This window comes from Argopecten irradians, chromosome 12 (genome assembly GCF_041381155.1).
Source record: "Argopecten irradians isolate NY chromosome 12, Ai_NY, whole genome shotgun sequence".
NCBI lineage: Eukaryota > Metazoa > Mollusca > Bivalvia > Pectinida > Pectinidae > Argopecten > Argopecten irradians.
This window is the reverse complement of record NC_091145.1, coordinates 11,366,506-11,394,332: the sequence shown is the minus strand read 5'-3', so window position 1 is coordinate 11,394,332 and position 27,827 is coordinate 11,366,506. Positions and strand designations below refer to the sequence as shown.

The 27,827-nt window shown below is 35.6% G+C and overlaps 2 protein-coding genes across 7 annotated transcripts in view; one reads left to right on the top strand and one right to left on the bottom strand.

Annotated features, from left to right (window-relative positions):
• The window catches only part of LOC138304767 (synapsin-like), a 141,749-nt gene that overhangs the window by 65,447 nt on the left and 48,475 nt on the right, over window positions 1–27,827 (top strand). The gene's annotated exons all lie outside the window — the stretch shown is intronic.
• LOC138304768 (metalloproteinase inhibitor 2-like) lies at window positions 25–26,785 on the bottom strand. Of its 5 annotated transcripts, none has more exons than XM_069245028.1 (6): window positions 26,345–26,785; window positions 8,490–8,948; window positions 5,300–5,457; window positions 4,793–4,904; window positions 4,063–4,184; window positions 25–1,862 (listed from the first exon to the last, which is right to left on the bottom strand). In XM_069245028.1, exons 2-6 carry the CDS (start codon window positions 8,596–8,598, stop codon window positions 1,560–1,562), a joined length of 804 nt encoding a protein of 267 aa, XP_069101129.1. In that variant the 5' UTR covers window positions 8,599–8,948; window positions 26,345–26,785; the 3' UTR covers window positions 25–1,559. The 5 variants fall into 5 exon arrangements, with proteins under 5 accessions (XP_069101129.1, XP_069101128.1, XP_069101132.1 ...); XM_069245027.1 differs by lacking the exon at window positions 26,345–26,785 and adding an exon at window positions 11,102–11,488; XM_069245031.1 differs by lacking the exon at window positions 26,345–26,785 and adding an exon at window positions 9,672–9,797.

The window sequence follows — 27,827 nt, the reverse complement described above, 5'->3', positions numbered from 1 at the left end:
AAATAAAGAGACTTCACCCTGATGTCATGTTACAACACATTTTATTACAGTTATAAAACTCAGTTTACAATACAATATTATCGTAACTCAAACAAATTTACTACAATTGAAAAGTATTTGATTACAATTAAAACTAATGTACACAATAAAAACATGATAACTTACATATGTACAGTATGTATGTATGTACATTTCCTAAAAGGAGTTATCTCCCTTTATTCATTTGAACCACAGAATGTAGTATTGTCCATGATAAAATTGAAAAAATTATTATTTCCTGAACATAAAATGTGAAATATGAATATGAACACCAATTTTATTTTAATCAGAACTTAGCTTATTATTTTATTTGTTAGGATAATGACGATTCATCTTTAGTATCTGATATGGTATATTTTAAGATAGAAAATGAAAAATTGTTACAATTTTTTCAAAACCTATCAGATTAAAAGTGTACCTTGCTCCAATTTCTCGAAACAAAAGTGAAGACTTTCGTCAAAAGTTTTTCTCCTCATGCAACTTATGTGAAAAATTCTGACTAAAGTCAGTTTATTTTGTGAAATCGGGGTCAATATATGTAATACATCATTTAATGAAAAAATTAAAACATATTAGTAACCATTATAAAGAAGATTAAGTATTTGGACAATATACCCAAATTTTATCTTGATGCTGGTCGTACATGTGACTATGATTATTGAATGAGGATATGAATATCTAACAAATTAACTCCAAATGAACATGGTGCCCTATTATTTTTCCATTCAACTTATAAGCAGTTGAATTGTAGAATGTAATGAATGCTGGTTTGAATTAAAGATACGATAAGGAATTTTTCTCTGAAATATTACTGAGATGAACTACAATGTATAATAATAGACTTTTGAGGACCAATATTTATTATTATATATACAAACATATAACATAATTTTTATATTACAAATAGGAGCAACAGTTAACTTGTTGAGTTACATATTGTCATTAGTGTAATTTCTATCTACAATTTTCTTCAAGAAAATCATAACCTACAAACTTTTTGTTAGTTTGTAAATTGTCTGCATATATGAAAAAAAAAATTGATTTTGTTATTTTACTGTTATAATATTTCATTTCAGTTTCTAAAAGCAGAATTAAGTAGAACTTTTCCTGAAATCATAGTTTCAGCTGCTCCTTGAATATCTCTATGCTTACTTGTCTAATAAGAATTTTTAACACTCTTTTCTTGATCAGATCGAGTCATTCACGCATAAATGTCTAGAGTCCTGAATCTGTGTCTTTGTGGAGCTTGCATGCATACAATGTTTGTCTGATCTGGATCAGAGCTGCTCTTTGAAGTTGGAAGAATACATCCAATCTCATTTTTTATCACAGATTCACAAAAAAGTATACATGGTACACTCCAATGTAAAAAGTATTGATGCTGCCGTTGTACACAACCGCATTGCTAGTCCAAGGGGGACAACTCTATCACACCTATGCTATCTGCATAGTCATAACCAGGATATTTCCTGTCACAATTGTTTTAAAGTTTTATAAATATCTAGAGAATGATGAGTGTCTCATGGTTCTTGATACCCAGGGAAATTTGGACTACTATGACCGTTTGATTCATTACTCGTTTCGGGAGGAACCTCCGGTCCGATGGGTAAAAGGTGCCTCTTCATCCAGGGAAATGGTTCTTCATTTTGTTTCAAACACACTTTGAACTGGTTGTTTTTCTTCCACTGACATACTCCTTCCTTTCTAACGCACTGACCGTGACGTTGGTAGCAATCCTGTGTCCAGTTTGGCTGGTATTTGCAAAAATCGCGGCGAAAGAGTCTTCGGGCTCCAGGGCAATACGTACCGAAGCAGGTGGTCACCTAGGCAAAAAATAATGAGAGACACCATTGTTATAAATTAGCGGTTTAATTAGTCCATTGTCTGTTAAGGGTCATTGAAGAATGCTTAATTAGGTCTAATTAAATAGTATAATGAGGCAGAACATATCGGAGACATATCTTGTTATTTTGACTATACGGAATGCCAAAAGTTTGAGCGGGTTATCATAATATCATAACATGTCAGCTCGGTTGATGGAGGCTAAATAAAGACTGTATTAAACGTACGGTCACATATGGGATGACTATGTGTAAAGATAGATATTGTCTTGTAATTTATAAATTAAAAAAACCCAAAAGGCAGAGTGTGGAAGGGAAGAGTTGGGGACAATTATAAAACACAACAATTTTATGTCAATAAATCATAAAGAAATTTTGTTATATTTAATTTTGTACTGATAATTCAATTGACCAAAATTCATATTGAAAAAAATTGAATTGAAGTCAAGATTCAAATTGGTAAGCTATGAGTTTTAAAAAAAATAGTGAAAATTAAGAAAAACGATATTGAAAAGAATTAACAAGGAGATAGAAAAAGTCGATGAAAAATGAAAGGTATGTTAATGATTTGGTGAAACATGATGACAATAAGTTTCTAACGAGTAGAAAATGTGAATGTAACGTAGACAGAATGTTAAATAAAAACCATAAGGGGCACGGTAAAAAGGAGAAAGTGACTTAAGGCCAGTAATTAAGGTACGGATCAACTATGTAAAGGACTGATAGGATATCTCGACTGGCTTTGATATTCACCTTTCATAGGGTGTGTTTAGAATAATTCCTTAGATAGACTCCGCTCAGAAGATATGGGTCAGAAAAGTCGCCATTCTGAGTAATAGCAATTAAATGTGTTGGCTATCATACACATTGTTCTGTGTATCTTTAAACTTCAAACAAAATGGACTTTAAAGGAAAGATATTTTTTTCACACATTGGCAAAAAATAGGATTGGAATGAGTAGACTTTAGGCATATTGTATAACTTCTTATGTGGTACATTAAATCTATATATAGTTTGAAAGTTCAAAATTTATCACAAGAGAAAAAGTTTTATGAACGACTTGAAAGTGAAGTGCGTAGATGTTGATTGCGGGGTATGGAAGCTGTTTGAAATGCAATATGGCCAGTTTCTAGTCTCTAATTATTTATAATTTCTATCAGAATCCTTTGATGTCTCAGAAACATAAACACCACTGATAAACAAAATGGTATATTACAAATATTTATTGGATTTTAGGACAAACAAATATTTTTTTTTCTCATTTTTTCCCCCCAAGAACAGTTATAGATTTTTAGAGTTCTAGTACATACTCTCTTTACTGAAAAGGCAAAATACTCAGACGTTGGCGCCAATACGCTAACTTAACTCAATTTTTTTATCATATCTGTTGAAATAAGGTAAAATTTCAAAGATAAGAGATAGCATAAAAGAAGAAGATATAACAAGGTTTGAACATAGACGTCTGTAAGTTTACTTTTAGAAGGAAATTGATTTGGTCTTCAAGGTTGCACAGATTCAGATTTGAAATTTGATTTTCACGAAATTCAATATTCCTGATGTGTAATATTTCGACATTAAATGTTCTGAAGCACCTACATGTGTGCAGTCTGTTTGTCGAGGGGGTGGGGAGAGGGTCAAAGAGGGAGGGGAGATGGTTGAAGTGGGAGGGGAGGGGGATATTTTCCGGTGTCACAGGGTCACAGAGTAGTTGAACCGGTGCATGCACACACTCAGTTGAAAGTCTCAGTATGAGATTTCAAAATCGGATGGTACTAAAGTTTTGTCATAGCATGAAATGGACATTTCATGAGAAAATAGGATTATTGAAGGAAAAATGAAAGAAACTCTCAAATTTTTTTGGGGATGATAATCCAAATTTGAAATAAAAACAGTTTACAAAATGATGACCTTGAATTATCAATAAATTATGTTTTCACATTTGAGGTTGTAAAATCTTCATGAAAAAGTTCACTTGTAAATGTCATAGATATATATATGTTAATGCTATATGAATATAAAACCTGAAATCCATTGTAAAAATTGAAAGTGAGTATGTGTAGAATATAGTGGAAAAAGTCTGCTACTGGAGTAAGGAGGAGAAGACCTGGAGGCACAAGAGGGAGGGGGGTGGGGGGGGGGAGTGGGGGGTGGGGAGGTAAATGGTTTATTCATTTATACTCACTTTACAGTCACAGTTATGTTTGTATTTGAACTTGAGGAACTTCTTCTGGTGAAGGTTGAGAGTTTTGTACTCCTGGACCCAGCCGCACCGATTAATCCACAGTTGATTGTTTCGGATCGTACCTGAAATAGATAAAGCTCGGCTATACACTTCTGTTACAACCTATATACATGGTTTGTGTTTTAGGAACGTTATTTATACTTCTGATTTTTACATGGTATGTATTTTAAGTATGTGAACACATTTTAATAATTACAAATTGTTGTCTGGTAATCGTAACTCTCATGAGAAGCCTATATTATATAATAAGCCATGATTGACCATTGATCCATGATGGCAATAAGCTTAATATTTGCCCTCATTTCAAAATAAACCTTATTTGCTTATCTGCATAGTTATAACATCATATTACTGAAAATAAGCCGTTTCTCCCTGATAATAACCTCATTTCTAGCAATAAGCATGTCTGGTAACATTTAAACCAATGTTTTAACAATTAGTCATTTTATTTTCATTTTAGTGCTTATTCAGTTAAGTAACTAGGTATATGATATATGACATTTAGCTTAATATGAGAGGAGATACAAATCAAAACATAAAATTGTTTCTTAATACCTTTTTGCCTATGCAAATCCAATAAATTTGCAAAGGTGAAAAAGTGAAAATGATATTTCATTGTACAGACATGATGTATTTTAGATGAGCTGAAGGAATGACTAATAGGATTTACCTGATAAAAGATAAGTTTTGCGGTGCTTCAGCATGACCCCACATGCGGCGTCGGAGCCACCAGTATACAGGTATTTCTTCAGGGCTCTCTGGTAGTCCTTGTTGAGATTTCCCTGTGGAGAGAAAAATATCATCAGCCATTGACTTAAGTAACTGGTTTGCAAACTGTTTTAATTACGATTTAGTCATTGTATAGTCTAATCAGTCATCTGTGAATATAGTCTCAAGAAACGACATTAATTTTGTGTAATTTTAGATTATATTGTTTTAGAGTTTGTAATATTTCTTATGTATTATGGCAAGCTTTAATTTTATCACAGCATTGTTTGACCATAAAAATCATTCAAATATTAAATTTCATGAAAGAAATGTTAAAATTGCCATTTAAGTTAACTTGTTCATCCCTTAAAATTCATAATGAACTTTTCCAGTCTCTGAATTAGAATAGTTCAAATATATCTCCAGTGGTAATTTTTTGATATTCTAAGATTTGGTAGGTAAATCTTACTTTGAAAGTGCGATGAACTCTAACTCTGTAATGCCGTTCGATTGGTATCCGAGTATCAAACGCACCGCTGACGAAATCGACGTTTGACATGGGTAGCTCATTATTGGTGTCGTGTCGGCCATAAATGTTCTTCTCGGCTTTTACTGTCGCTACCAGAACTGAAATAAGAATAAAAATACTTTTAGTTTTAAAACTGTTCTCTGACAAAATAAAAACAGGACAAGGGAGATAACCATGAAAATTACACAAAACTAAGGGAGATAACCAACAAGTCAAGAAGAGACATGACATAAGGGTATAGGACAGGACAGAAATGGATAATGCTATCTATATATGCTCTCTCTCCCGGCCCCCCTTCCCCACTCGCTCCCTCCCCGATCAATTGAAATTGTAGTAATACAATTGTAGAGACAGAAAACTATTGTATTGTCGGGGATTTGTTGCTTCATTAAACATTTAACTGGTTAGTGTAATTAAGATCAGAATGGTTTGTGAATGGTTATCTCTCATTATTATTGTTGATTGCTGGATGTCATGTCTACCAGGGACTATTTGTTATAAGAAGAAGAATTTGTAAGATAAAGGGCCACAACTCCTGTTAAGGTTCTTGTCTATCAGTTGAAACAATTTATTTTGCTAAAAGAAGAACTTGGAGGTAAAGGGACCAGAAACAGTAAGTTTAATTATCATAAAAAGGTGAAAGAAAATCACATGTGGTTTTAAGGAGGAAATTGTTTACTTTGATAATATACATTTTCTGCTGACAGGCAATACAACATTCTGTTTAATCGTGAAATGCTGGTACACATATTCTTACGTTCTAATTAAACAAATTACCAACTGCTACTTTTCTAAAGTCCAATTACTTGATGTGTAATTTATAAGATGTTTATAAATTGAAGACATGCTATCATTTGCTTGATGTATCATGTACAGGAAACCTCAGCCTTTTTATATAGAAGCTAGCCTATTATAACAAACGCCCAAATCACTCCCAATCTACATGTTTTACAAACAGCCTGATTGACTAACAGAGTTCTCTCCCTTTGTACAATCTTTGGAACTCTTCAATCAAAGAGGATCAAAATGATAGAACTAGTTGTGGATCGTGGTCTAGATGATTACAAGTTTATTTGGGCTGGCTCTGTAGTATTGTGTAAAGCTGAATCAGGTTATTTTGGCGAGCTAGCATTAGCTGTGTAGAAATGTGTCAGGTTGATGAAACAACTCCTGATGATACAATCAATTGATCTTTTTTTTTTATAATTTTCATTCTACCACAATAATTGGATATTTCTATCTGTTGTTTAAACTTCAGTATGACCATCACTTTCTGCCAGAGATCTATTAAAGACTCCCAATAGGTTTGGAGTCGAAATGTCTTGACATTAAAGTGTTTCTTGTAAAGCAAACTATATATATATATATATTGCTATTGATTTTGTTAAAGCAATGTGAGTAATATATTGTCCAACAATCTTAACATTAAACCATTCTTGTTCTTTGAAGTCATCCTCAATAGATGTATTGGAAAAGCATTAAAACTTGGTTCCTATGAAAACTCATAAATCTGGCTGTCGGTAGCCACTCGATAATGAAATAATGTACATATTACATATTATGTACTTTTGTGACTCTATTGTACCATAGCATTATCTCAACAGTTAGCCCATATCTGTTTATAAATGCACTCCAATCTAGCTATGTACTTCCTGGAATATTATATTTTAGCAGCTGGCCTCAATTTCTTGAAACAAATAGTACCCACTTAAGTCAAATCTTAAGTCATTTCCTTAACACTCAAGTTAAAGGTTTTCACTTAATGGCTTAAGTTGATTTTCCCCCAAGAAATTTGAGCTATATGATATCCAACACATTTTCTATCTTATTACCAATGAATAAGAATCTGTAAGGCCTTAAACATAATGAACATATAGCATCCTTAGGTGAAGGGCAGCCAAGTTTGCTGAAATGAATGACCTTGGCCTTCATTCAAGGCCAAATATATCTAAAAGGATAAAGGATTTATCAATAAGGGGAAAATAATCAATAAGAAAAAGGCCTAGAGACCTCATATCAGTCTCTTACATATCATAATGCTACTCTAGTAATTTTTGTATGTTGACCAATACAGGCCTATTGGACCTTTGTTGTCAGCTTGTTGTAAATCACACATCAATTTAATTATTAATGATACATAGCCATTAACACAATTTCCTTTAGCATTCCCATTTATTTTAGCACCCTTCACTGCTTCCGTAAACTGTCCATTGTTTTACAATTAAAACCCATTTCCTCATAACGTGAGTAAATTAATGATGTGTTTATTCTCTGTGGACTCTGTGCAGAAAACTTTACTACACCTGTACAGACACCGCCCAGCATTACATATAAATATACACTAGTTTCATTCATGTCTGAAATGAAACATGATACACTAAATATATTCAGAAATAATTTAAGTCATTGAAATACTGAGTATAGGTTATGAGAAAGATCAAGCAGGAAACGGCAAATTGAATGGAAAACAGTTTCAATATTACCATGTCTGTTTATGAAACCGTTGTAAAGTATTGTGAGGTTTAAAATAGAAAATAAAAGATTGGGCAACTTATTTCAACCTAAGATAAAAGGAACCATGCTGTACTAGAATCCCAACCAGTTCCCTAGGGGCCTTAATCTGGACCCTGTAACTTTATCACATTAAATATTGAGTCATTTAAATGAGTCCATCTGGATTTGAAAGTGCAGCATTTAAAACCCTCCTTGAATGACCTTGACCTACGTCTTGCAAACCTTGACCTATTTCTTGCAATTTTTTATCAACCAAGATGCCAATATTCATATTTTTGGCAATTGCATATTGTATTTGGACATATAGGAAAGGATTTATTCATGTTAATGACATTGACTTACTTAAAAGGTCAAATAAATCAAATGCATGTCAGGAAAAACTTAATAACCATCAGACATAGGACTGATTTTAGATGAATTGGTTATCTGTCAAGGTCATAAGTGTTAAATGTGTTAATCTTTCAACAACTTCTTCTCCATACCCAACTTACCTAGTACCAAGATGTGTGGTCAGTTCTAATAACTAATTGATAATTTTATGGAACAGAGTATAAATAAGACATTAAACTTATAAATAAGGTATATATTTGAAATAAAAGATCAAAGTTGTACTTACTGAAGTCCGAGCGACAGTAAATGTCCTGTCCATGGGCCGGTAAACAGGAGCACGCTAATGTTTCTCTCAGAGAAAACAGTAATACAGATAGAAACAATAGTACTTCCATATTGTTAATTAGTCCTCTTAATTAAATAACACAACAGGTTTTACACCTGTTCACAGCATCCAGGTACGCAAGTAGATGATTCAAGTTACACCTGTTTGAAACGTCCAGGTAGCATATGTAGATAATCCTAGTTACACCTGTACAAAATTCTCAGGTAAACCAGCTAACACAGGTAGGTAATCCAAAGTTACAACTAGGTGTAAAACAGAAGAGTAATCCAATTTACACCTCTTTACATACAGATGTTCTGCATGTAGATAATCCTTGTTACACCTGTATCCGAGTTACAAACGAGTTACAACTGCCAGGTAAGGTATATCAACCCAGGTATCCTAATTCACACTGAACTTCTGGAAAATGAAAAAAAAACAAGATCTGGTAAAACTACAGATTATCATTCCAGAAGCATGCAGAAAATGTCAAGACTCTCCAGGCGTTAAATGATTTCGGTTAGCAGAGGCCTGGATTACGTAGAACCGTTTGTACTTGTACTATCTCGGAACACGGCTGGCTTACTTATAAAGAGTAGTCAGTGTGTAGCGTACTTACTATGTATTTGGCAGTTATCCCATTCATGCTAACGCTACTACACCCCATCCCGCCTGTTGACTGACAGGGCTAGAACTAGTGGCATTCCCCAATGCTTATTTATACAATGACGATTATGATAGGCATTTATTTATGTGGCTAATGGTTCGGCTCAGCATTGTACAGCTCAGTTTCAGAGGAGCTGGGGTGTCTAGAATATATTTACACATATCTTACATACTTACCTGGTAAAACATCTATACTTCTACATATATAGGTTGAGAGCTGTTTATGAATTTACAAACTTTTACTGGGATGTGAAATAGACGTCAGCTAGCTGATGTTCCGACCTGTTTTGATTGTTTATATCCTTATTTGTCTTGTTATGTAATTGACTTGAGCTAATAGACAGTGGTTTACCAACTATATGACTCAGCCTATTCTAAGATTTTGTCTGACCATCTAACAATTTCCCTAGAAATGGCGATACAGAGGTCTCACCGCAATCCGTAATAGCATTGAAAAATAGTTAGTGGTTTACCTACCAACTACATGACTCAGCCTATTCCTTAAATTTTCTCCATATATCTCTTACAGGTTCCCTAGAAATGACGATAAGCAGGTATCACCGCAGATCCTTGTCGTAGCATTAAAAGCACGACACATTTTACCTGCGTTGAATAAACTGCATTGATTATACCATAAACGTCTTGTGTCCCCCAATCAATGGGCTTATATTGTCTGGCTTTCAATGCATGTTTCAATTTTTAAAGTGTCTGCATTTTAGATTGCATAGTTGTTATTTATTAACTGTGTGTGTTCGAAGTCATTTGACAAAGAGGGGAGGGGGGAAAGGGTGATTGTATCAGTTTTACGATACAAACTCTTACTCACGCCCTCCATTGTCAGACGGCGAGTATCGATATGTGTACATGTACGTAACCTTGTAGAAAAAGGAGCATACATCAGCGACAGATACTGTTGTCGGTATACAATATACTGTAATCTTGATTAAATCTACACCTTCCATGTTTTATGTATTGTCACGATTTCCTTCGGGAGTCTGAACAACATATATGCTTTTTATGATATTGTAGTTATATGGAAACTGTGGATGACATCAAAAGAGGCAAGAAAGTCGATCACTGATACATGCACACATCATGTAGAAGATTTTTTATATATACATGCCAATTTACAAAGTTTAGAAGTGACCATATGACTTAATATTCTGCAAAAAAATCTTAACAAAATCTCTCTAATTACTTTTTGAGTGTGCACAAACAATTAAAGAATTTCTATGACACTGACCATGTAAAATATTATCGTCATGCGCTCATGAAATTATGATAAGTGTACAATATCATTTTTCAAGCTCAGATGCTTTTAATTTCCTGCCGCTCAAATACAATTATTAATGATAAAATGATATTAAGTGCTTTACAATAAAACCAAGATTACAATTTGATAAATAGAAAATGATGAGTGAACATGACTGAAATATCTGAAATATCAATAAAGATGTTAAAACAAATAAATCTCTGTTAGTGGCAAATCCATAATAATATGTTGAGCTCATGCAGAAGTCCTTTACCCAACCTGACAGATATATTCCCTTGGTGTAAAACGAACTACCTCAAACACTTCAGATCAAAGGACTGAAATTGATTTTCGTAACCTATGTCTAAATCACATGACAGCTAATAAATAATACAATTAGACATTGCACAATGAAATTTTTTTTATCAAGCATACCAAGAGAAAAATGTTGAAATTTGACCCTGTGACTGGTATGCATACCTGAATGGGGCAGTTGTAATTGAAACGAGAACTCATTATAATTAATTAAAACCGATCTAGGTATTTTACAGGTTAATAACACATGCGGTATTTATGAGGTATGAAACGTTACAAAGAATTTGTAAAGGTATATAATTGGTTGTAAATGGCAGTCTATAGCAGATTTGATACTCACCTGTTCATAGTCGATATATCTTACGTTTGGGAACAGTGCCCAGATTTGCCACGGAGACTTTTTAAACTTTGGTGCTGCTTACTCTAGAGTTTTACAATTCACTCACACTTAGATAATGACTTATCGGAGTTCTAATACTAAACTGTTAGAAGTTGTGGTATATATAAATGCAGGAAGTTAGCTACACTGTCATAGCTATAACAGCTCAGTCTGAACTCTGAATCTTTAAAAGTCAATCCTCGCCTTATATAAGCCTGCCAAGAGTTTTAATTCATTCATAAAATTCCTGACGTCAAACTTTCGAGGTTTTACCGGAATCCACTTGGCGGTCTATTAAAAGATACTGTAGTATTACTACATGGTATACATGTATCTCCGTTAGCCCACTGTATTGTAGCTTATCAATTTGGGAGGTTTTCTTACTGCGTTTGTGACTTCATACGGCCTCGAGGTCAAGTGGTTCTCGACATTAAGTCAGAATGATGCAGCCCCTGTCAACATCTTGTAGATAGCGTGATAATGTTTATATATATCTTGTATACAGGAAACTTGACAATACAGAAGGAAGGAGATAGCGAGACTCCTCTTCCTATTTGTCTTGGCGAATTACTTCTTTGGCGTCATACTGTGAAAAACAACACTTAATCTTCATCTCCATATTAGGAAGAACTCTTAAAATAGATACGTGTTGAAGGATGTGAAATAACGAAATACATTATCTAAATTTTTCTCAATTTTACGTTTTTACGTTTAATAGTATGAATTCTTTTTAAAAACTACATTCTTGGTGGCCACACACATTTCACAGCGTTTTCAATGAAAGTGGATTCACTTGAAGTTGGAGACTCCACGAGAATTGTGGTCGGGTTGTTAACATAGTATGTTAAGTATGAGGAAATAGGACTGTTATATGCTCTCCATGCCCACACATAGTGAAACATCTCAGTAATCTGGATTAATGCTATTATTTTTTTTAAATGGTCAGTATTGGGAGATGGTCTTTGTATGAAGGTATTGATTTAGATGGGTGGTCTGTATTGACAGGTGGTCTTTGTATGAAGGTATTGTTTTAGATGGGTGGTCTGTATTGACAGGTGGTCTTTGTATGAAGGTATTGATTTAGATGGGTGGTCTATATTGACAGGTGGTCTTTGTATGAAGGTGTTTAGATGGGTGGTCTGTATTGGAAGATGATCTTTGTATGAAGGTGTTGTTTTAGATGGGTGGTCAGTATTGACAGGTGGTCTTTGTATGAAGGTGTTGTTTTAGATGGGTGGTCAGTATTGACAGGTGGTCTTTGTATGAAGGTGTTGATTTAGATGGGTGGTCTATATTGGCAGGTGGTCTTTGTATGAAGGTATTGATTTAGATGGGTGGTCTGTATTGACAGGTGGTCTTTGTATGAAGGTGTTGTTTTAGATGGGTGGTCTGTATTGACAGGTGGTCTTTGTATGAAGGTTTGTTTAGATGGGTGGTCAGTATTGACAGGTGGTCTTTGTATGAAGTATGTTTAGATGGGTGGTATATTGACAGGTGGTCTTTGTATGAAGGTGTTATTTTAGATGGGTGGTCAGTATTGACAGGTGGTCTTTGTATGAATGTGTTTTAGATGGGTGGCCTGTATTGACAGGCGGTCTTTGTATGACTGTGTTTTAGATGGGTGGTCTGTATTGACAGGTGGCCTTTGTATGAAGGTGTTATTTTAGATGGGTGGTCAGTATTGACAGGTGGTCTTTGTATGACTGTTGTTTTAGATGGGTGGTCTATATTGGCAGGTGGTCTTTGTATGAAGGTATTGATTTAGATGGGTGGTCTGTATTGACAGGTGGTCTTTGTATGAATGTGTTGTTTTAGATGGGTGGTCAGTATTGACAGGTGGTCTTTGTATGACTGTGTTTTAGATGGGTGGTCTGTATTGACAGGTGGTCTTTGTATGAAGGTGTTGTTTTAGATGGGTGGTCAGTATTGACAGGTGGTCTTTGTATGAAGGTGTTGTTTTAGATGGGTGGTCAGTATTGACAGGTGGTCTTTGTATGAAGGTGTTGTTTTAGATGGGTGGTCTGTATTGACAGGTGGTCTTTGTATGAAGGTGTTGTTTTAGATGGGTGGTCAGTATTGACAGGTGGTCTTTGTATGACTGTTGTTTTAGATGGGTGGTCTGTATTGACAGGTGGTCTTTGTATGAAGGTGTTGTTTTAGATGGGTGGTCAGTATTGACAGGTGGTCTTTGTATGAAGGTGTTGTTTTAGATGGGTGGTCTGTATTGACAGGTGGTCTTTGTATGACTGTGTTTTAGATGGGTGGTCTGTATTGACAGGTGGCCTTTGTATGAAGGTGTTTTTAGATGGGTGGTCTGTATTGACAGGTGGTCTTTGTATGAAGGTGTTGTTTTAGATGGGTGGTCAGTATTGACAGGTGGTCTTTGTATGAAGGTGTTGTTTTAGATGGGTGGTCTATATTGGCAGGTGGTCTTTGTATGAAGGTGTTGTTTTAGATGGGTGGTCAGTATTGACAGGTGGTCTTTGTATGACTGTGTTGTTTTAGATGGGTGGCCCGTATTGACAGGTGGTCTTTGTATGAAGGTGTTGTTTTAAATGGGTGGTCTGTATTGACAGGTGGTCTTTGTATGAAGGTATTATTTTAGATGGGTGGTCTGTATTGACAGGTGGTCTTTGTATTGACAGGTGGTCTTTGTATGAAGGTGTTGTTTTAGATGGGTGGTCTGTATTGACAGGTGGTCTTTGTATGAAGGTGTTGTTTTAGATGGGTGGTCTGTATTGACAGGTGGTCTTTGTATGAAGGTGTTGTTTTAGATGGGTGGTCTGTATTGACAGGTGGTCTTTGTATGAAGGTGTTGTTTTAGATGGGTGGTCAGTATTGACAGGTGGTCTTTGTATGAAGGTGTTGTTTTAGATGGGTGGTCTGTATTGACAGGTGGTCTTTGTATGAAGGTGTTGTTTTAGATGGGTGGTCTGTATTGACAGGTGGTCTTCGTATGAAGGTGTTGTTTTAGATAGGTGCTGTATTGACAGGTGGTCTTGTATGTACTGTGTTTTAGTGGTGGTCTGTATTGACAGGTGGTCTTTGTATGAAGGTGTTGTTTTAGATAGGTGGTCTGTATTGACAGGTGGTCTTTGTATGAGTGTGTTTTAGATAGGTGGTCTGTATTGACAGGTGGTTTTTCGTATGAGGTTTAGGTGTTGTTTTAGATGGGTGGTCTGTATTGACAGGTGGTCTTTGTATGAATGTGTTGTTTTAGATGGGTGGTCAGTATTGACAGGTGGTCTTTGTATGAAGGTGTTGTTTTAGATGGGTGGTCAGTATTGACAGGTGGTCTTTGTATGAAGGTGTTGTTTTTGATGGTGGTCGTATTGACAGGTGGTCTTTGTATGAAGGTGTTGTTTTAGATGGGTGGTCTGTATTGACAGGTGGTCTTTGTATGAAGGTGTTGTTTTAGATGGGTGGTCTGTATTGACAGGTGGTCTTTGTATGAATGTGTTGTTTTAGATGGGTGGTCTTATTGATGTGTTGAGGTTGTTTAGATTTGTATGATGATGAGTGTTGTTTTAGATGGGTGGCTGTATTGACAGGTGGTCTTTGTATGAAGGTGTTGTTTTAGATAGGTGGTCTGTATTGACAGGTGGTTTTGTATGAATGTGTTGTTTTAGATGGGTGGCCTGTATTGACAGGTGGCATTTGTATGAAGGTGTTGTTTTAGATAGGTGGTCTGTATTGACAGGTGGTCTTTGTATGAAGGTGTTGTTTTAGATGGGTGGTCTGTATTGACAGGTGGTCTTTGTATGAAGGTGTTGTTTTAGATGGGTGGTCTGTATTGACAGGTGGTCTTTGTATGAAGGTGTTTTTTAGATGGGTGGTCCTGTATTGACAGGTGGTCTTTGTATGAAGGTGTTGTTTTAGATAGGTGGTCTGTATTGACAGGTGGTCTTTGTATGAAGGTGTTGTTTTAGATGGGTGGTCTGTATTGACAGGTGGTCTTTGTATGAAGGTGTTGTTTTAGATGGGTGGTCTGTATTGACAGGTGGCCTTTGTATGAAGGTGTTGTTTTAGATGGGTGGTCTGTATTGACAGGTGGTCTTTGTATGACTGTGTTGTTTTAGATGGGTGGTCTGTATTGACAGGTGGTCTTTGTATGAAGGTGTTGTTTTAGATAGGTGGTCAGTATTGACAGGTGGTCTTTGTATGAAGGTGTTGTTTTAGATAGGTGGTCTGTATTGACAGGTGGTCTTTGTATGACTGTGTTTTAGTTGGGTGGTATGTATTGACAGGTGGTTTTTGTATGACTGTGTTTTAGATGGGTGGTCTGTATTGACAGGTGGCCTTTGTATGAAGGTGTTGTTTTAGATAGGTGGTCAGTATTGACAGGTGGTCTTTGTATGACTGTGTTGTTTTAGATGGGTGGTCTGTATTTACAGGTGGTCTTTGTATGAAGGTGTTGTTTTAGATAGGTGGTCTGTATTGACAGGTGGTCTTTGTATGACTGTGTTTTAGTTGGGTGGTCCGTATTGACAGGTGGCCTTTGTATGAAGGTGTTAATTTAGATGGGTGGTCTGTATTGACAGGTGGCATTTGTATGACTGTGTTTTAGATGGGTGGTCTGTATTGACAGGTGGTAGTTATATACAGAGTTAAGGTAGTTATAGACAAGTGGTATGTATAGACAGGTGGTCTTTGTATGAAGGTGGTTGTTTTATAGACAGGTGGCCTGTATTTAGACAGATGGTTTGTATGAAACAGATGGTAGGTTTAGACAGGTGGTAGTTATAGACAGGTGGTAGTTATAGACAGGTGGTAAGTATAGACAGGTGGTAGTTATAGACAGATGGTAGGTATAGACAGGTGGTAGTTATAGACAGGTGGTAAGTATAGACAGGTGGTAGTTATAAACAGATGCTAGATATAGACAGGTGGTAGTTATGGACAGGTGGAAGTTATAGACAGGCGGTAGGTATAGACAGGTGGTAGGTATAGACAGGTGGTAGTTAAGAACAGATGGTAGGTATAGACAAGTGGTAGTTAAGAGTGGTAGTTATAGACAGGTGGTAGGTATAGACAGGTGGTAGGTATAGACAGGTGGTAGGTATAGACAGGTGGTAGTTAAGAACAGATGGTAGGTATAGACAGGTGGTAGTTATAGAGATGGTAGGTATAGACAGGTGGAAGTTAAGAACAATAGGTATAGACAGGCGTAGGTTATAGACAGGTGGTAGGTATAGACAGGTGGTAGTTAAGAACAGATGGTAGGTATAGACAAATGGTAGTTAAGAGATGGTAGGTATAGACAGGTGGTAGGTATAGACTGCCGATAGATATAAAGTGAAACCTGCCTTAAAGACCATCTCTGTATAAAGACCACCTGTTTAATAAGACCACTTGCATATGGTTCGAAATGAGCAATTTAACAAATTTCATCAGTGTATAAAAACGTCTTGGATGAAACAGGTGTCCATTTGTATTTATAGACACTTGTGAAGGTGTTGTTTTAGATGGGTGGTCAGTATTGACAGGTGGTCTTTGTATGACTGTGTTTTAGATGGGTGGCCTGTATTGACAGGTGGTCTTTGTATGAAGGTGTTGTTTTAGATAGGTGATCTGTATTGACAGGTGGTCTTTGTATGACTGTGTTTTAGATAGGTGGCCTGTATTGACAGGTGGTCTTTGTATGACTGTGTTTTAGATAGGTGGCCTGTATTGACAGGTGGTCTTTGTATGAAGGTGTTGTTTTAGATGGTCTTTGTATGACTGTTGTTTTAGATGGGTGGTCTATATTGGCAGGTGGTCTTTGTATGAAGGTGTTGTTTTAGATGGGTGGTCAGTATTGACAGGTGGTCTTTGTATGAATGTGTTGTTTTAGATGGGTGGTCAGTATTGACAGGTGGTCTTTGTATGACTGTGTTGTTTTAGATGGGTGGTCTGTATTGACAGGTGGTCTTTGTATGAAGGTGTTGTTTTAGATGGGTGGTCTGTATTGACAGGTGGTCTTTGTATGAAGGTGTTGTTTTAGATGGGTGGTCTGTATTGACAGGTGGTCTTCGTATGAAGGTGTTGTTTTAGATGGGTGGTCTGTATTGACAGGTGGTCTTTGTATGAAGGTGTTGTTTTAGATAGGTGGTCTGTATTGACAGGTGGTCTTTGTATGACTGTGTTTTAGTTGGGTGGTCTGTATTGACAGGTGGTCTTTGTATGAAGGTGTTGTTTTAGATAGGTGATCTGTATTGACAGGTGGTCTTTGTATGACTGTGTTTTAGATAGGTGGTCTGTATTGACAGGTGGTCTTTGTATGACTGTGTTTTAGATAGGTGGTCTGTATTGACAGGTGGTCTTTGTATGAAGGTGTTGTTTTAGATGGGTGGTCTGTATTGACAGGTGGTCTTTGTATGAAGGTGTTGTTTTAGATGGGTGGTCAGTATTGACAGGTGGTCTTTGTATGAAGGTGTTGTTTTAGATGGGTGGTCAGTATTGACAGGTGGTCTTTGTATGAAGGTGTTGTTTTAGATAGGTGGCCCGTATTGACAGGTGGTCTTTGTATGAAGGTGTTGTTTTAGATGGGTGGTCAGTATTGACAGGTGGTCTTTGTATGAATGTGTTGTTTTAGATGGATGGTCTGTATTGACAGGTGGTCTTTGTATGAATGTGTTGTTTTAGATGGCTGTATTGACAGGTGGCATTTGTACAGGTGTGTTTTAGATAGGTGTCTGTATTGACAGGTGGTTTTGTATGAATTGTTGTTTTAGATTGGTGGCCTGTATTGACAGGTGGTCTTTGTATGAAGGTGTTGTTTTAGATAGGTGGTCTGTATTGACAGGTGGTTTTGTATGAATGTGTTGTTTTAGATGGGTGGCCTGTATTGACACAGGTGGCATTTGTATGAAGGTGTTGTTTTAGATAGGTGGTCTGTATTGACAGGTGGTTTTGTATGAATGTGTTGTTTTAGATGGGTGGCCTGTATTGACAGGTGGCCTTTGTATGAAGGTGTTGTTTTAGATGGGTGGCCTGTATTGACAGGTGGTCTTTGTATGAAGGTGTTGTTTTAGACAGGTGGTAGTTATAAACAGATGGTAGGTATAGACAGGTGGTAGTTATAGACAGGTGGTAAGTATAGACAGGTGGTAGTTATAAACAGATGGTAGATATAGACAGGTGGTAGTTATGGACAGGTGGAAGTTATAGACAGGCGGTAGGTATAGACAGGTGGTAGGTATAGACAGGTGGTAGTTAAGAACAGATGGTAGGTATAGACAAGTGGTAGTTAAGAGATGGTAGGTATAGACAGATGGTAGGTATAGACAGGTGGTAGGTATAGACTGCCGATAGATATAAAGTGAAACCTGCCTTAAAGACCACCTCTGTATAAAGACCACCTGTTTAATAAGACCACTTGCATATGGTTCGAAATGAGCAATTTAAAAACAAATTTCATCAGTGTATAAAAACGTCTTGGATGAAACAGGTGTCCATTTGTATTTATAGACACTTGAAATCAGTATATTTATTCAGTTGAAAGATGTTGACAGGTGGTATATTTAGTCAGGTGGCAGGTATAGACAATTGATTGCAAGAATATGTATCATGTTGACGGATTGTCCGCCATTGTAAATAATGTACTGGTCACTCAGTACTGATGTACCGGTCACTTAGTAGAGGTGTAACTGTATTACATACACTAGCCACGAGGTACAGTAGTGAGTACACTCCTACTCACATCGAATATTGTACGTAGTTGACTTTGGGATTTGACCTTTATGTTTCATCTTAGAAGATAAAGATGTACAAATGTCATTGATAGCAAAATCCAGCCTCACACATGTTTTCTGTACAAACTGTAATTCTTGCCAATATTCGGTGTAGAAATGAAAATACCTCAAATTACTTATTGTTTGGTGTTTTTATGTCCCTGTCATGAAATTGGGCGGGTTGGGGCGATATAGTGATATCCATTGTCGGTTCTGTAACGATTTTATGCACAGCATTTTAGAAATATTTCTAATCTAAATAATTTATATGAACTGGACAAGAGCTCCTGTATACTGTTGAGTAAAATCTGTATGTGTATTAAAACTTGCATTTGATTCAGTAATGTAAATATTTCTCCATGATGTGTTGTTGAATAATTAAAATTTTTTAGGATGGTCCAGAACTGGTTTCCCGTGTGACCCCAGCACATCCATGCTGCAGTCGTGTCCTTCCTGTATGCACCTGTTTGTAATTGCGCACACAACAAATGTACAATCCACACGATATTGATGACACCCTCACGTCATGTATATATCACTCCTCGTCATGTTTATATACTAAAAGTTACAAAACACCTATTTTAATGCACTTATGGTATATTAGATTTCAGTCTCAGATGTTTCCTGTAATTGATAGTTTGTTGAAATTATCTTACATATTCAGAAACTTGTTAAATGTCAGCTGATATAGCAGAAAATGTTGGTTGATATTTTGTTTATAGAAAGCTGAAAAATGATGATTGTAAGAAATATCTCAAGAATGTTAGAGAGAATTAATGCAATTGGACAAAAATCAGAAATTAAATCATTGTGGTTTTAGATTCCTTAATTGAGATCTATGTATATGGTCTGTTGAAATAATTAAAAGGGCCTGTTCTTTAAAAGAGGAAAATATATTTAAAAAATATTATTCTGTAATAATTCTGTCAAAAGGCTGTTAAAAAGAACTATATGCAAGAAAATGGACAATAGCTTTTTCTCCCATTCTTGATGGGCTTATCCCGTGGTTGCTAGGGAAAAGATAACTCTGTCTTTTGCCGGGTTAGGAAAAAGACAGCTCACACACTAGATAGTGACAGCATCAATACATGCGATGACCATTTTTATGTACACGGACGTTATATCAACTGAATTTTCACCATTTCTCGTTAAAATATGGGAGATAAAGAATCAAACACGGGCATGTCAGGTGGACAGGGATATCACAACCCTCATGAAAGATTTTGACCATCAACTCCTGGCAAGCCTCGGGCTGATCAGCCAAAATCTTTCACTTTGGTTGAGACATTCCTGTCCACCTGACATCCCCATGTAAGATTTTATTAATCTCTTACAATAGCTCATGTTGAAGTAAGCTGAAGTGGACAGTTACCAAAGTTGTTCATCAAAATGACCTTGACCTTATAACTAAATATCATGTGACCATTAATGTAAAACATTAGGGTGCATGTAGATTTAGGAGTTCACCCCTGCAATTCAATTATTGACTCTTCCAGTTCTTGAAGTAGAAGAGTCTAAATGTTTTTTCAGGGGTGAATGAGTTAATGTTGTAGCATATCCAGTTATGTCCCTCCCCCTCCCACCACCTCTACAAAGCTTCCATAGATTCAATATGATATCCAGTTATGTCCCTCCCCCTCCCACCACCTCTACAAAGCTTCCATAGATTCAATATGATATCCAGTTATGTCCCTCCCCCTCCCACCACCTCTACAAAGCTTCCATAGATTCAATATGATATCCAGTTATGTCCCTCCCCCTCCCACCACCTCTACAAAGCTTCCATAGATTCAATATGATATCCAGTTATGTCCCTCCCCCTCCCACCACCTCTACAAAGCTTCCATAGATTCAATATCATATCCAGTTATGTCCCTCCCCCTCCCACCACCTCTACAAAGCTTCCATAGATTCAATATCATATCCAGTTATGTCCCTCCCCCTCCCACCACCTCTACAAAGCTTCCATAGATTCAATATCATATCCAGTTATGTCCCTCCCCCTCCCACCACCTCTACAAAGCTTCCATAGATTCAATATATCATATCCAGTTATGTCCCTCCCCCTCCCACCACCTCTACAAAGCTTCCATAGATTCAATATCATATCCAGTTATGTCCCTCCCCCTCCCACCACCTCTACAAAGCTTCCATAGATTCAATATCATATCCAGTTATGTCCCTCCCCCTCCCACCACCTCTACAAAGCTTCCATAGATTCAATATCATATCCAGTTATGTCCCTCCCCCTCCCACCACCTCTACAAAGCTTCCATAGATTCAATATATATCCAGTTATGTCCCTCCCCCTCCCACCACCTCTACAAAGCTTCCATAGATTCAATATGATATCCAGTTATGTCCCTCCCCCTCCCACCACCTCTACAAAGCTTCCATAGATTCAATATGATATCCACACAGAACAGTTGTAAATATGATGGTGCTGGTAGTGCAAGCTGGTGGAAGGTGGTGCCAGTGGTGCTGGTGGTGCCAGTGGTGCTCCAGGTGGTGCCGATGGTGCCACCTTGTGACTATAGAGCCCCGAAATTATCCACAATGGACACAACAATCAGCTAACACAACTGAAAGGCACATATCTTTTATTTGGCACATATGTAACTCGGAAACGATTTTAATGAAGTTATAAAAAAAGCTCTGTCATAAATTATGAGATAAGTGGGTGTGTTATCATTGTAAAGATATTATAATACATGTTTCCTAAGAGGTCAAAGTTCAGTGGTTTTATTTCTCCCATTAACTTCTTAAATTATACACAATCAGCCTAGAGTTCATTCAGCATTGCAGGAAACTCACATTGCAGGTATATAACATTTAAATTTACTGTCAGGTATCAATTAGAGACACTTTTGCTTCATGAGTGTTACACATGAACAAATCCTGAAGAAGAAATTCCTTCACTGACCTTTGACCTATAAACAGGTTGTGTATATATAGAGAGAGGGGTCATCGAAGGTCACCATCCTTACTTTTCTGTTATTTAATATTTATATATGACAAATATGAAAAGGATTGTAATCTGATGCCTACCATGCACCTGTTTATATGAGTGAAGAAAGATGAGATGTCTGAATTATGAAGACCATGAAAATTCTTAAATCATATTACAATTAGATTGTCCTTTAAAACATAATATACACATTCTTTTGTACCATTCATATTTTGGGCATGTTAAAATCAAACAGCTAAATGTGTTTCTAGGTTTGACTATGACTTCATAGCAACTGTTTTATCCATAATAATTACACTATTTCATGGATGAACTATTTCATACATCTGACTGCTTGAAAGACATGTATACATATCCATATACAACAGGTTGAAGGTTAAAGGTTAAACTGACTGAAGGACAAACACAAAGGTCAAAAATGGATAAACACAAGACATCTAAGGTCAAGGATAGACTGGTGCAAGATCAGAGCCATATACATGTATATATTTTCTATATAAAAGGTCAATTGTGAAGATTTTTCAAAAAAGGCATATACATTGTTATACATGAAGTCAAAGGTCAACTGTCTGACTTCAACTACCTGAAGTACAAAAACAATACCGGATTATTAAAGGTCACACAGGGTATTAAAGGGACACAGTAGGTCAAGGTCAAGGTTGAATTGATGTAAGACCAAAGGTGATATATATATAGCTATTGCAAACAATAAAGCTTGATTAGCAAATGTTGCTGGAATATTATTCAACGTATTTCAATTGTTAAAACATTGGGTTTTTTGGGGGGATAGGGGATGGGGGGTGGAGGATGAGGGGGTGTATGTCATTAACCTATACATACTGGTCAAGATCTCTTGCAAATTCATTTAGACAGGTATATAGGTAGCAGGTAGGTGTGTTGTTCTGACAGGTGAGAATTCCTAGGATTATCGCCATGGTAATAACTTCTGTCAGAGGTCATTACCATCAAAAGGTCAAGGTCCTCACATAAATGTCTGGAATCTGTAACAGGTAATGTTTTCAGACATTTCCTGAGGCTCTGTTGAAACTTATTTTTTTTTCATTATATCAAACAAGCAATTAATATCATGATCCATATAAATAAATGAAATATAAAATCAAACAAAATATCTGTAGGTATTTTCTTTTGTTACATGGTCATGAAAACAGGTAATGAAATAAGAACAGGTGAGCTGTTTCAGATAGTAATTAGTAATTCTACTTGTTAGATACTACATTTAAAAGGTTTTTAAGAGGCCTATTGAAACCTTTCACTGTACAGCTGTATGGAATTCTGTCTTTTCTAAAGAAACATTTACAGAAATGGCAAAAATTTTAAGTGTATGGAATGTTTAGATTGGAAACATCTCTAATAGCTAGGCTATAAGAGAGACTGGGTTTTGGGGGAGAATGGTTTACAAAGATGGGAGAAGGTAGAAAGTTTAGGAAAACAGTTGGTAATATTAAATGGGCAGGGGGGAATATATTTGAGAGGGAATATTTTGTTAGGGAGATGACCTAGAATGAAATAGAAAAAAGTTAGATGACAAGTCATGTTTTGAAGTTTGAGAATGAAAGATAGCAGAAAAGAGGAGGGAAGAATAAGATATATAGGTGTTTAAGAAAGGAAAGAGGAGGTCGGAGAATTGAAAAAAAAAACTTGTTACAGGAGAGATGGAAATGACAAAGTCTCTGAAAAAAAATCTAACTAATAGTTGGGAAGGGAAAGAAGATTGGGGGTAGGCAGGTTGGTGAGAGTGGTGACAGTAAATGGCAATTAGAAGGAATAAAAACTGTGGTAAAGTTTGGAAAGTGAACGCAAGAAAAGGGGTGAATTGCATGATGGCAAAAAAAGAGCAAAAATATAGATGATAGGCTTTGAGGGTATAGGGAGTGGGATGGGCAGGCAAATGGAACAATACAGTGAAAAGAAATGTCAAAAGGGGACAGGCTGTGAATTTTATTTCTATTTTTCCTGAATATATTTCTTGTTTTTAGCTCAAACACTTATGATAAGTTCATTGTGTTACGGAATTAATGCCAGACATTCATGTTGGGCTTATTTCTTTCAATTTCAAATCAAAGATTTTAAAGCTACAAATATAACAGATTGACTTACATTAAGTGCATTGCGTGGGCATGAAATAACATAAATCAAATATACTCTGTGTTGTCTTTGTTTCTCAATATCTTGATTGATTATCACAAAAAAAATTAATTTATTATGTTTCAAAGAATTGATATCAGTTTAACACAAAAAGATATTTGATTACTGAGATCATTTGGTACCATGCCTAATTGATTTACTGGGTGTTTATATTCTTTGTGTCTTATTGACAAAAAAAAATATTTAAAAACAATTTCTATGATAATTAGTTTAGATAATTACAATGTCTTCAAGTAATCTGATCTTTCAAAGAAAATTCTTTAACTCTATAAAACTAAAAATAAGTTCAAACAAAATTTTATATTTATTTCTTGTAAAGATGAGTGCATAATTCTATAAAAAAATAAGGTTCCATTAATTAAATTACTGTTAATTTTATGAGTAATTGGACTAACTAACTTATGTATTGTGTAAATTAGACAAGGCATTGTTTTTTAACCAGACCTATGACACAGGATGTGGTGGGCAGAGGGGGTAAAAGAACTTTGGATTATTATATTGGGAAATTTTGGCTTATGGTTATTAACTTTTAGTCCAAATTAGTCATCTAATTAATCTTATTAATTATCTACCAGAGTTTATCTTAATCTTCAATGTTTGCTGCAGGAAGACTGTTTCCAAGGCATGGAGAAAAAACACGTTAAGATTCATTTAGTTCGATTTTGAGTAATCAGATTATTATTATTTTCATTCATCAGATTTGATGAGAGTGCATATATAGGCTTTGCCTGCTGTCTAATTAAATTTTTTTTATTTAATAAGATAGTTTGAAAAAAAAAAACCAGATTGTGATAGGAACTAAAAGTAATATAGTTTGTTCGTTTAACGTCCTGCATACATCCACTGGGTCATTTAAGGACTGTTTGGTTGAGGTGTGAAGAAAAGCTGGAGTTCCCCCCAAAAAATCACCGATTACGGTCAGTACCTGCATGACATATGGGATTCAAACTCATGACCCAGAGGTAGAGGGTTTGTGGTAATGTCATCTAACCACTGTGACCCAGGTTGCATATTTGGTCACCTAACAGTTCCTAAATCAAACTCTTCCATATATCAAATCATGACTTCAATTCTCTGATTATGAATTAAAATGATTATTTTCTCTGTGTTATTTGTACATAGACCTGTCCTTATAGTCACTGACAATAATTATAGTCATGATTTAATACGGGACATTTTGGTTTGAGGATTGCTTCAGTATTAATACACTCTCAGAAAACTTGTTCTACTATTTTGATTTGTTAGCATCATATATCAAATTCCAATAAATACAGCTTAAGGCTGTGGATCCATTGTAGCATCGTATAATGGTAATTTGAATCCTGATACACCAGAGCTTCATCACAAGCTTATTTTCTTTTCGATTTGTCCAATAAATCATTACTTATTCAGCATTGCTAAGGCTCACAAAATATATGACCATACAATTACCTGTTTTTCTTTCAGAAAAGTTTGTTATATTTGTTTATTTCACAGAAATATGACATTAATATTATTACATTACTGAAGATATATATACATATATATGCAGCTACCTTGTTTCAAAATGTTTGTGAAAATTTAAAAACTCTTTAGCGATTTGCTTGGTTGTATTCCCTGCAGAATAAAAGTCATCATTATCCACCTTGAGAGTAAAGGTCAAATTTCTTTTTAAGGTTATAGAGAGAGTAAGGTTTGTGATTTCGTTTCAGACTTTTCCATTAATGGAGTTTTTTAGAAAAGTTTTGAGAATGCAGTAGCTGTTTTAAATGTTTCCAATTTGTAACAAAATCTTTCACTTTTGATAATAACTTACGCCTGTGTAGAGAAAACAATACGTTTTCTGAGGTAAAGCAATGCGTCAATTTACAGATGTTTGCGTATAGATTTGCTTATAGATAAAATGAATAAAATTCCTTTGTTGTTTTTTTTGGTATAAAATGCATTTGAGCTAATGTGTTTGAATCAAGGTGCATTTTAAGATTTCTCATGCGATAATAAATTGTTTGCCAAATTATGAAACAAATAACAATATTAAACTATGAAGAACTTTGTGACAACTTTGATCGAGATATACTAGCCATTAATTGGACATTTACACAATGTTATACGACCTTACACTTTCAAACTCTATATTTTAGAATTAGTGAGAGAAAAAAGGACAAAAAAAATAAATATAAACAAATATACAATCAAGACAAAATAACCAAGAATGAACAGAAGGATAGATGTACAGATGTACAAATGAATGGATGAATAAATGGATGAATGAACTAATTAATAAGTGAATGATGTAAATTTATCATTTATCGGTTTTAAGAAAGTTCTATCATTAAGTTCCATTAGAACCAACATTTCAGAAATTATAACAAAACTTACCTAACATTTGCCTCTGTCTAATTGCCACAGGCTAGAATAAAGAGTCTTTTGTCAGAAGAAGTTTCACATCAACTTAAAATGAGAGCTATATGAAATATAAGCTCTGTAAGAACAAAAGTCCTTATGAATCCTCGGAGAATGTCTTAAGAAGTTCCATTGTGCCTAAATGAACTTGTCTCAGGCTGTTGGTCACTCGGTATGGGCTATATAAATTAATAAAAAAAACTTCTCAGTGCGAACTTGGCGGTCTGAAATTTCATTCCAGTCCATGTGTGATATTGTATTGTAATGAATCTGTTCTAATAGGTCCCTCATAGCATGCCAGCGTTTACAAATAGACCGATCATGTTACCTGAAACATGTAAACCAACTTGTCTATCATTGTTACGAGCCCAGAGATGTGAAAATGAATATCATATAAAAGCATTCAAACAGTGTCAATGGCTTTATACAGATTGACGTCCAAGTCATTGTCTATCGTTGTTCGACCTCACCAAGCCATTTTATTTAACGACCACCGAAAACATGTCAACATGACTAAATAGAGAACAGTTACGATTCTGTGGCCCAGGAACGAGACAAGAGATATGTGATCTGGGGGAGATACAATCGGATCTGATATAAGGCCCCGAAGGATCAACGCCATGCAGCCCTTTATTTTCCTACGAGTAGAATTACGTTTAATTACAGTGCAGTTTTTACAAGTTGAGGCGGTTACGATCTATTATCTGATGATCTCTGCGAGATTAAGACCTGAGGACGTTATAACGTACTGCGATTGGTCGGAATTTGGTCACCACCTCTTTGTTCTTAAGACCATCCCCGATGCCTTGGTATTGCTAGTTTGCCGAGTGTGAGGAATCCGTTTTGACGGATCGCGATTATCAAGACAAGATATCTCATTTACGGTACACATCCTCGCACAAAAAACAACCTATAATTTGTATCTTGTTAAAGATGTCAATATTTCATAATTTCATTTTTTTATGAATTGTCATATATTATCTTAATTACTGTAATGATTAAAACAAAAAAAATTGAGAAATTTTTTTTTTTTTAAATAATAAATAAAATTTCTCACTATAATGAAATCTAACATCTGCTAACTGTAATTTGAATTTGATATGAATTAAATTTAAAAAAAAAAAAGAAAAAAAAATCATCTTTTTATTCATTTGTTTTTCTGTAAAATAACCTTTTGTTCATGCAAGATGCTAAATGAGAAGGATCAATTTTCGTTTATGAGCCACGAAAATTTTTGACAAACAAATTGTAGGAACACCTACCATTTTTTACATGTCGTGTTTACGAGCCGTTTGGGCCTAGCTACAATATTATCTGTATATCTGGGAAGTTGTTTACTGCCCTTTAGATATATACACTTACCTATCTCCTCAAATACTCTAAACAATTCCGACAGGTAAATTCCGACAGGTGTAACAAATACAAAAAATAAATTAAAAAAAACAAAACAAAAAACAAC

Coding starts and splice junctions, on each gene's coding strand:
- LOC138304768 (XM_069245028.1), bottom strand. CDS start 8,598: ATGGAAGTACTATTGTTTCTATCTGTATTACTGTTTTCTCTGAGAGAA. Junction 5,458..8,489: donor TTACTGTCGCTCGGACTTCA/GTAAGTACAACT, acceptor TTCTTATTTCAG/TTCTGGTAGCGACAGTAAAA. Junction 1,863..4,062: donor AACATAACTGTGACTGTAAA/GTGAGTATAAAT, acceptor TTTTTTGCCTAG/GTGACCACCTGCTTCGGTAC.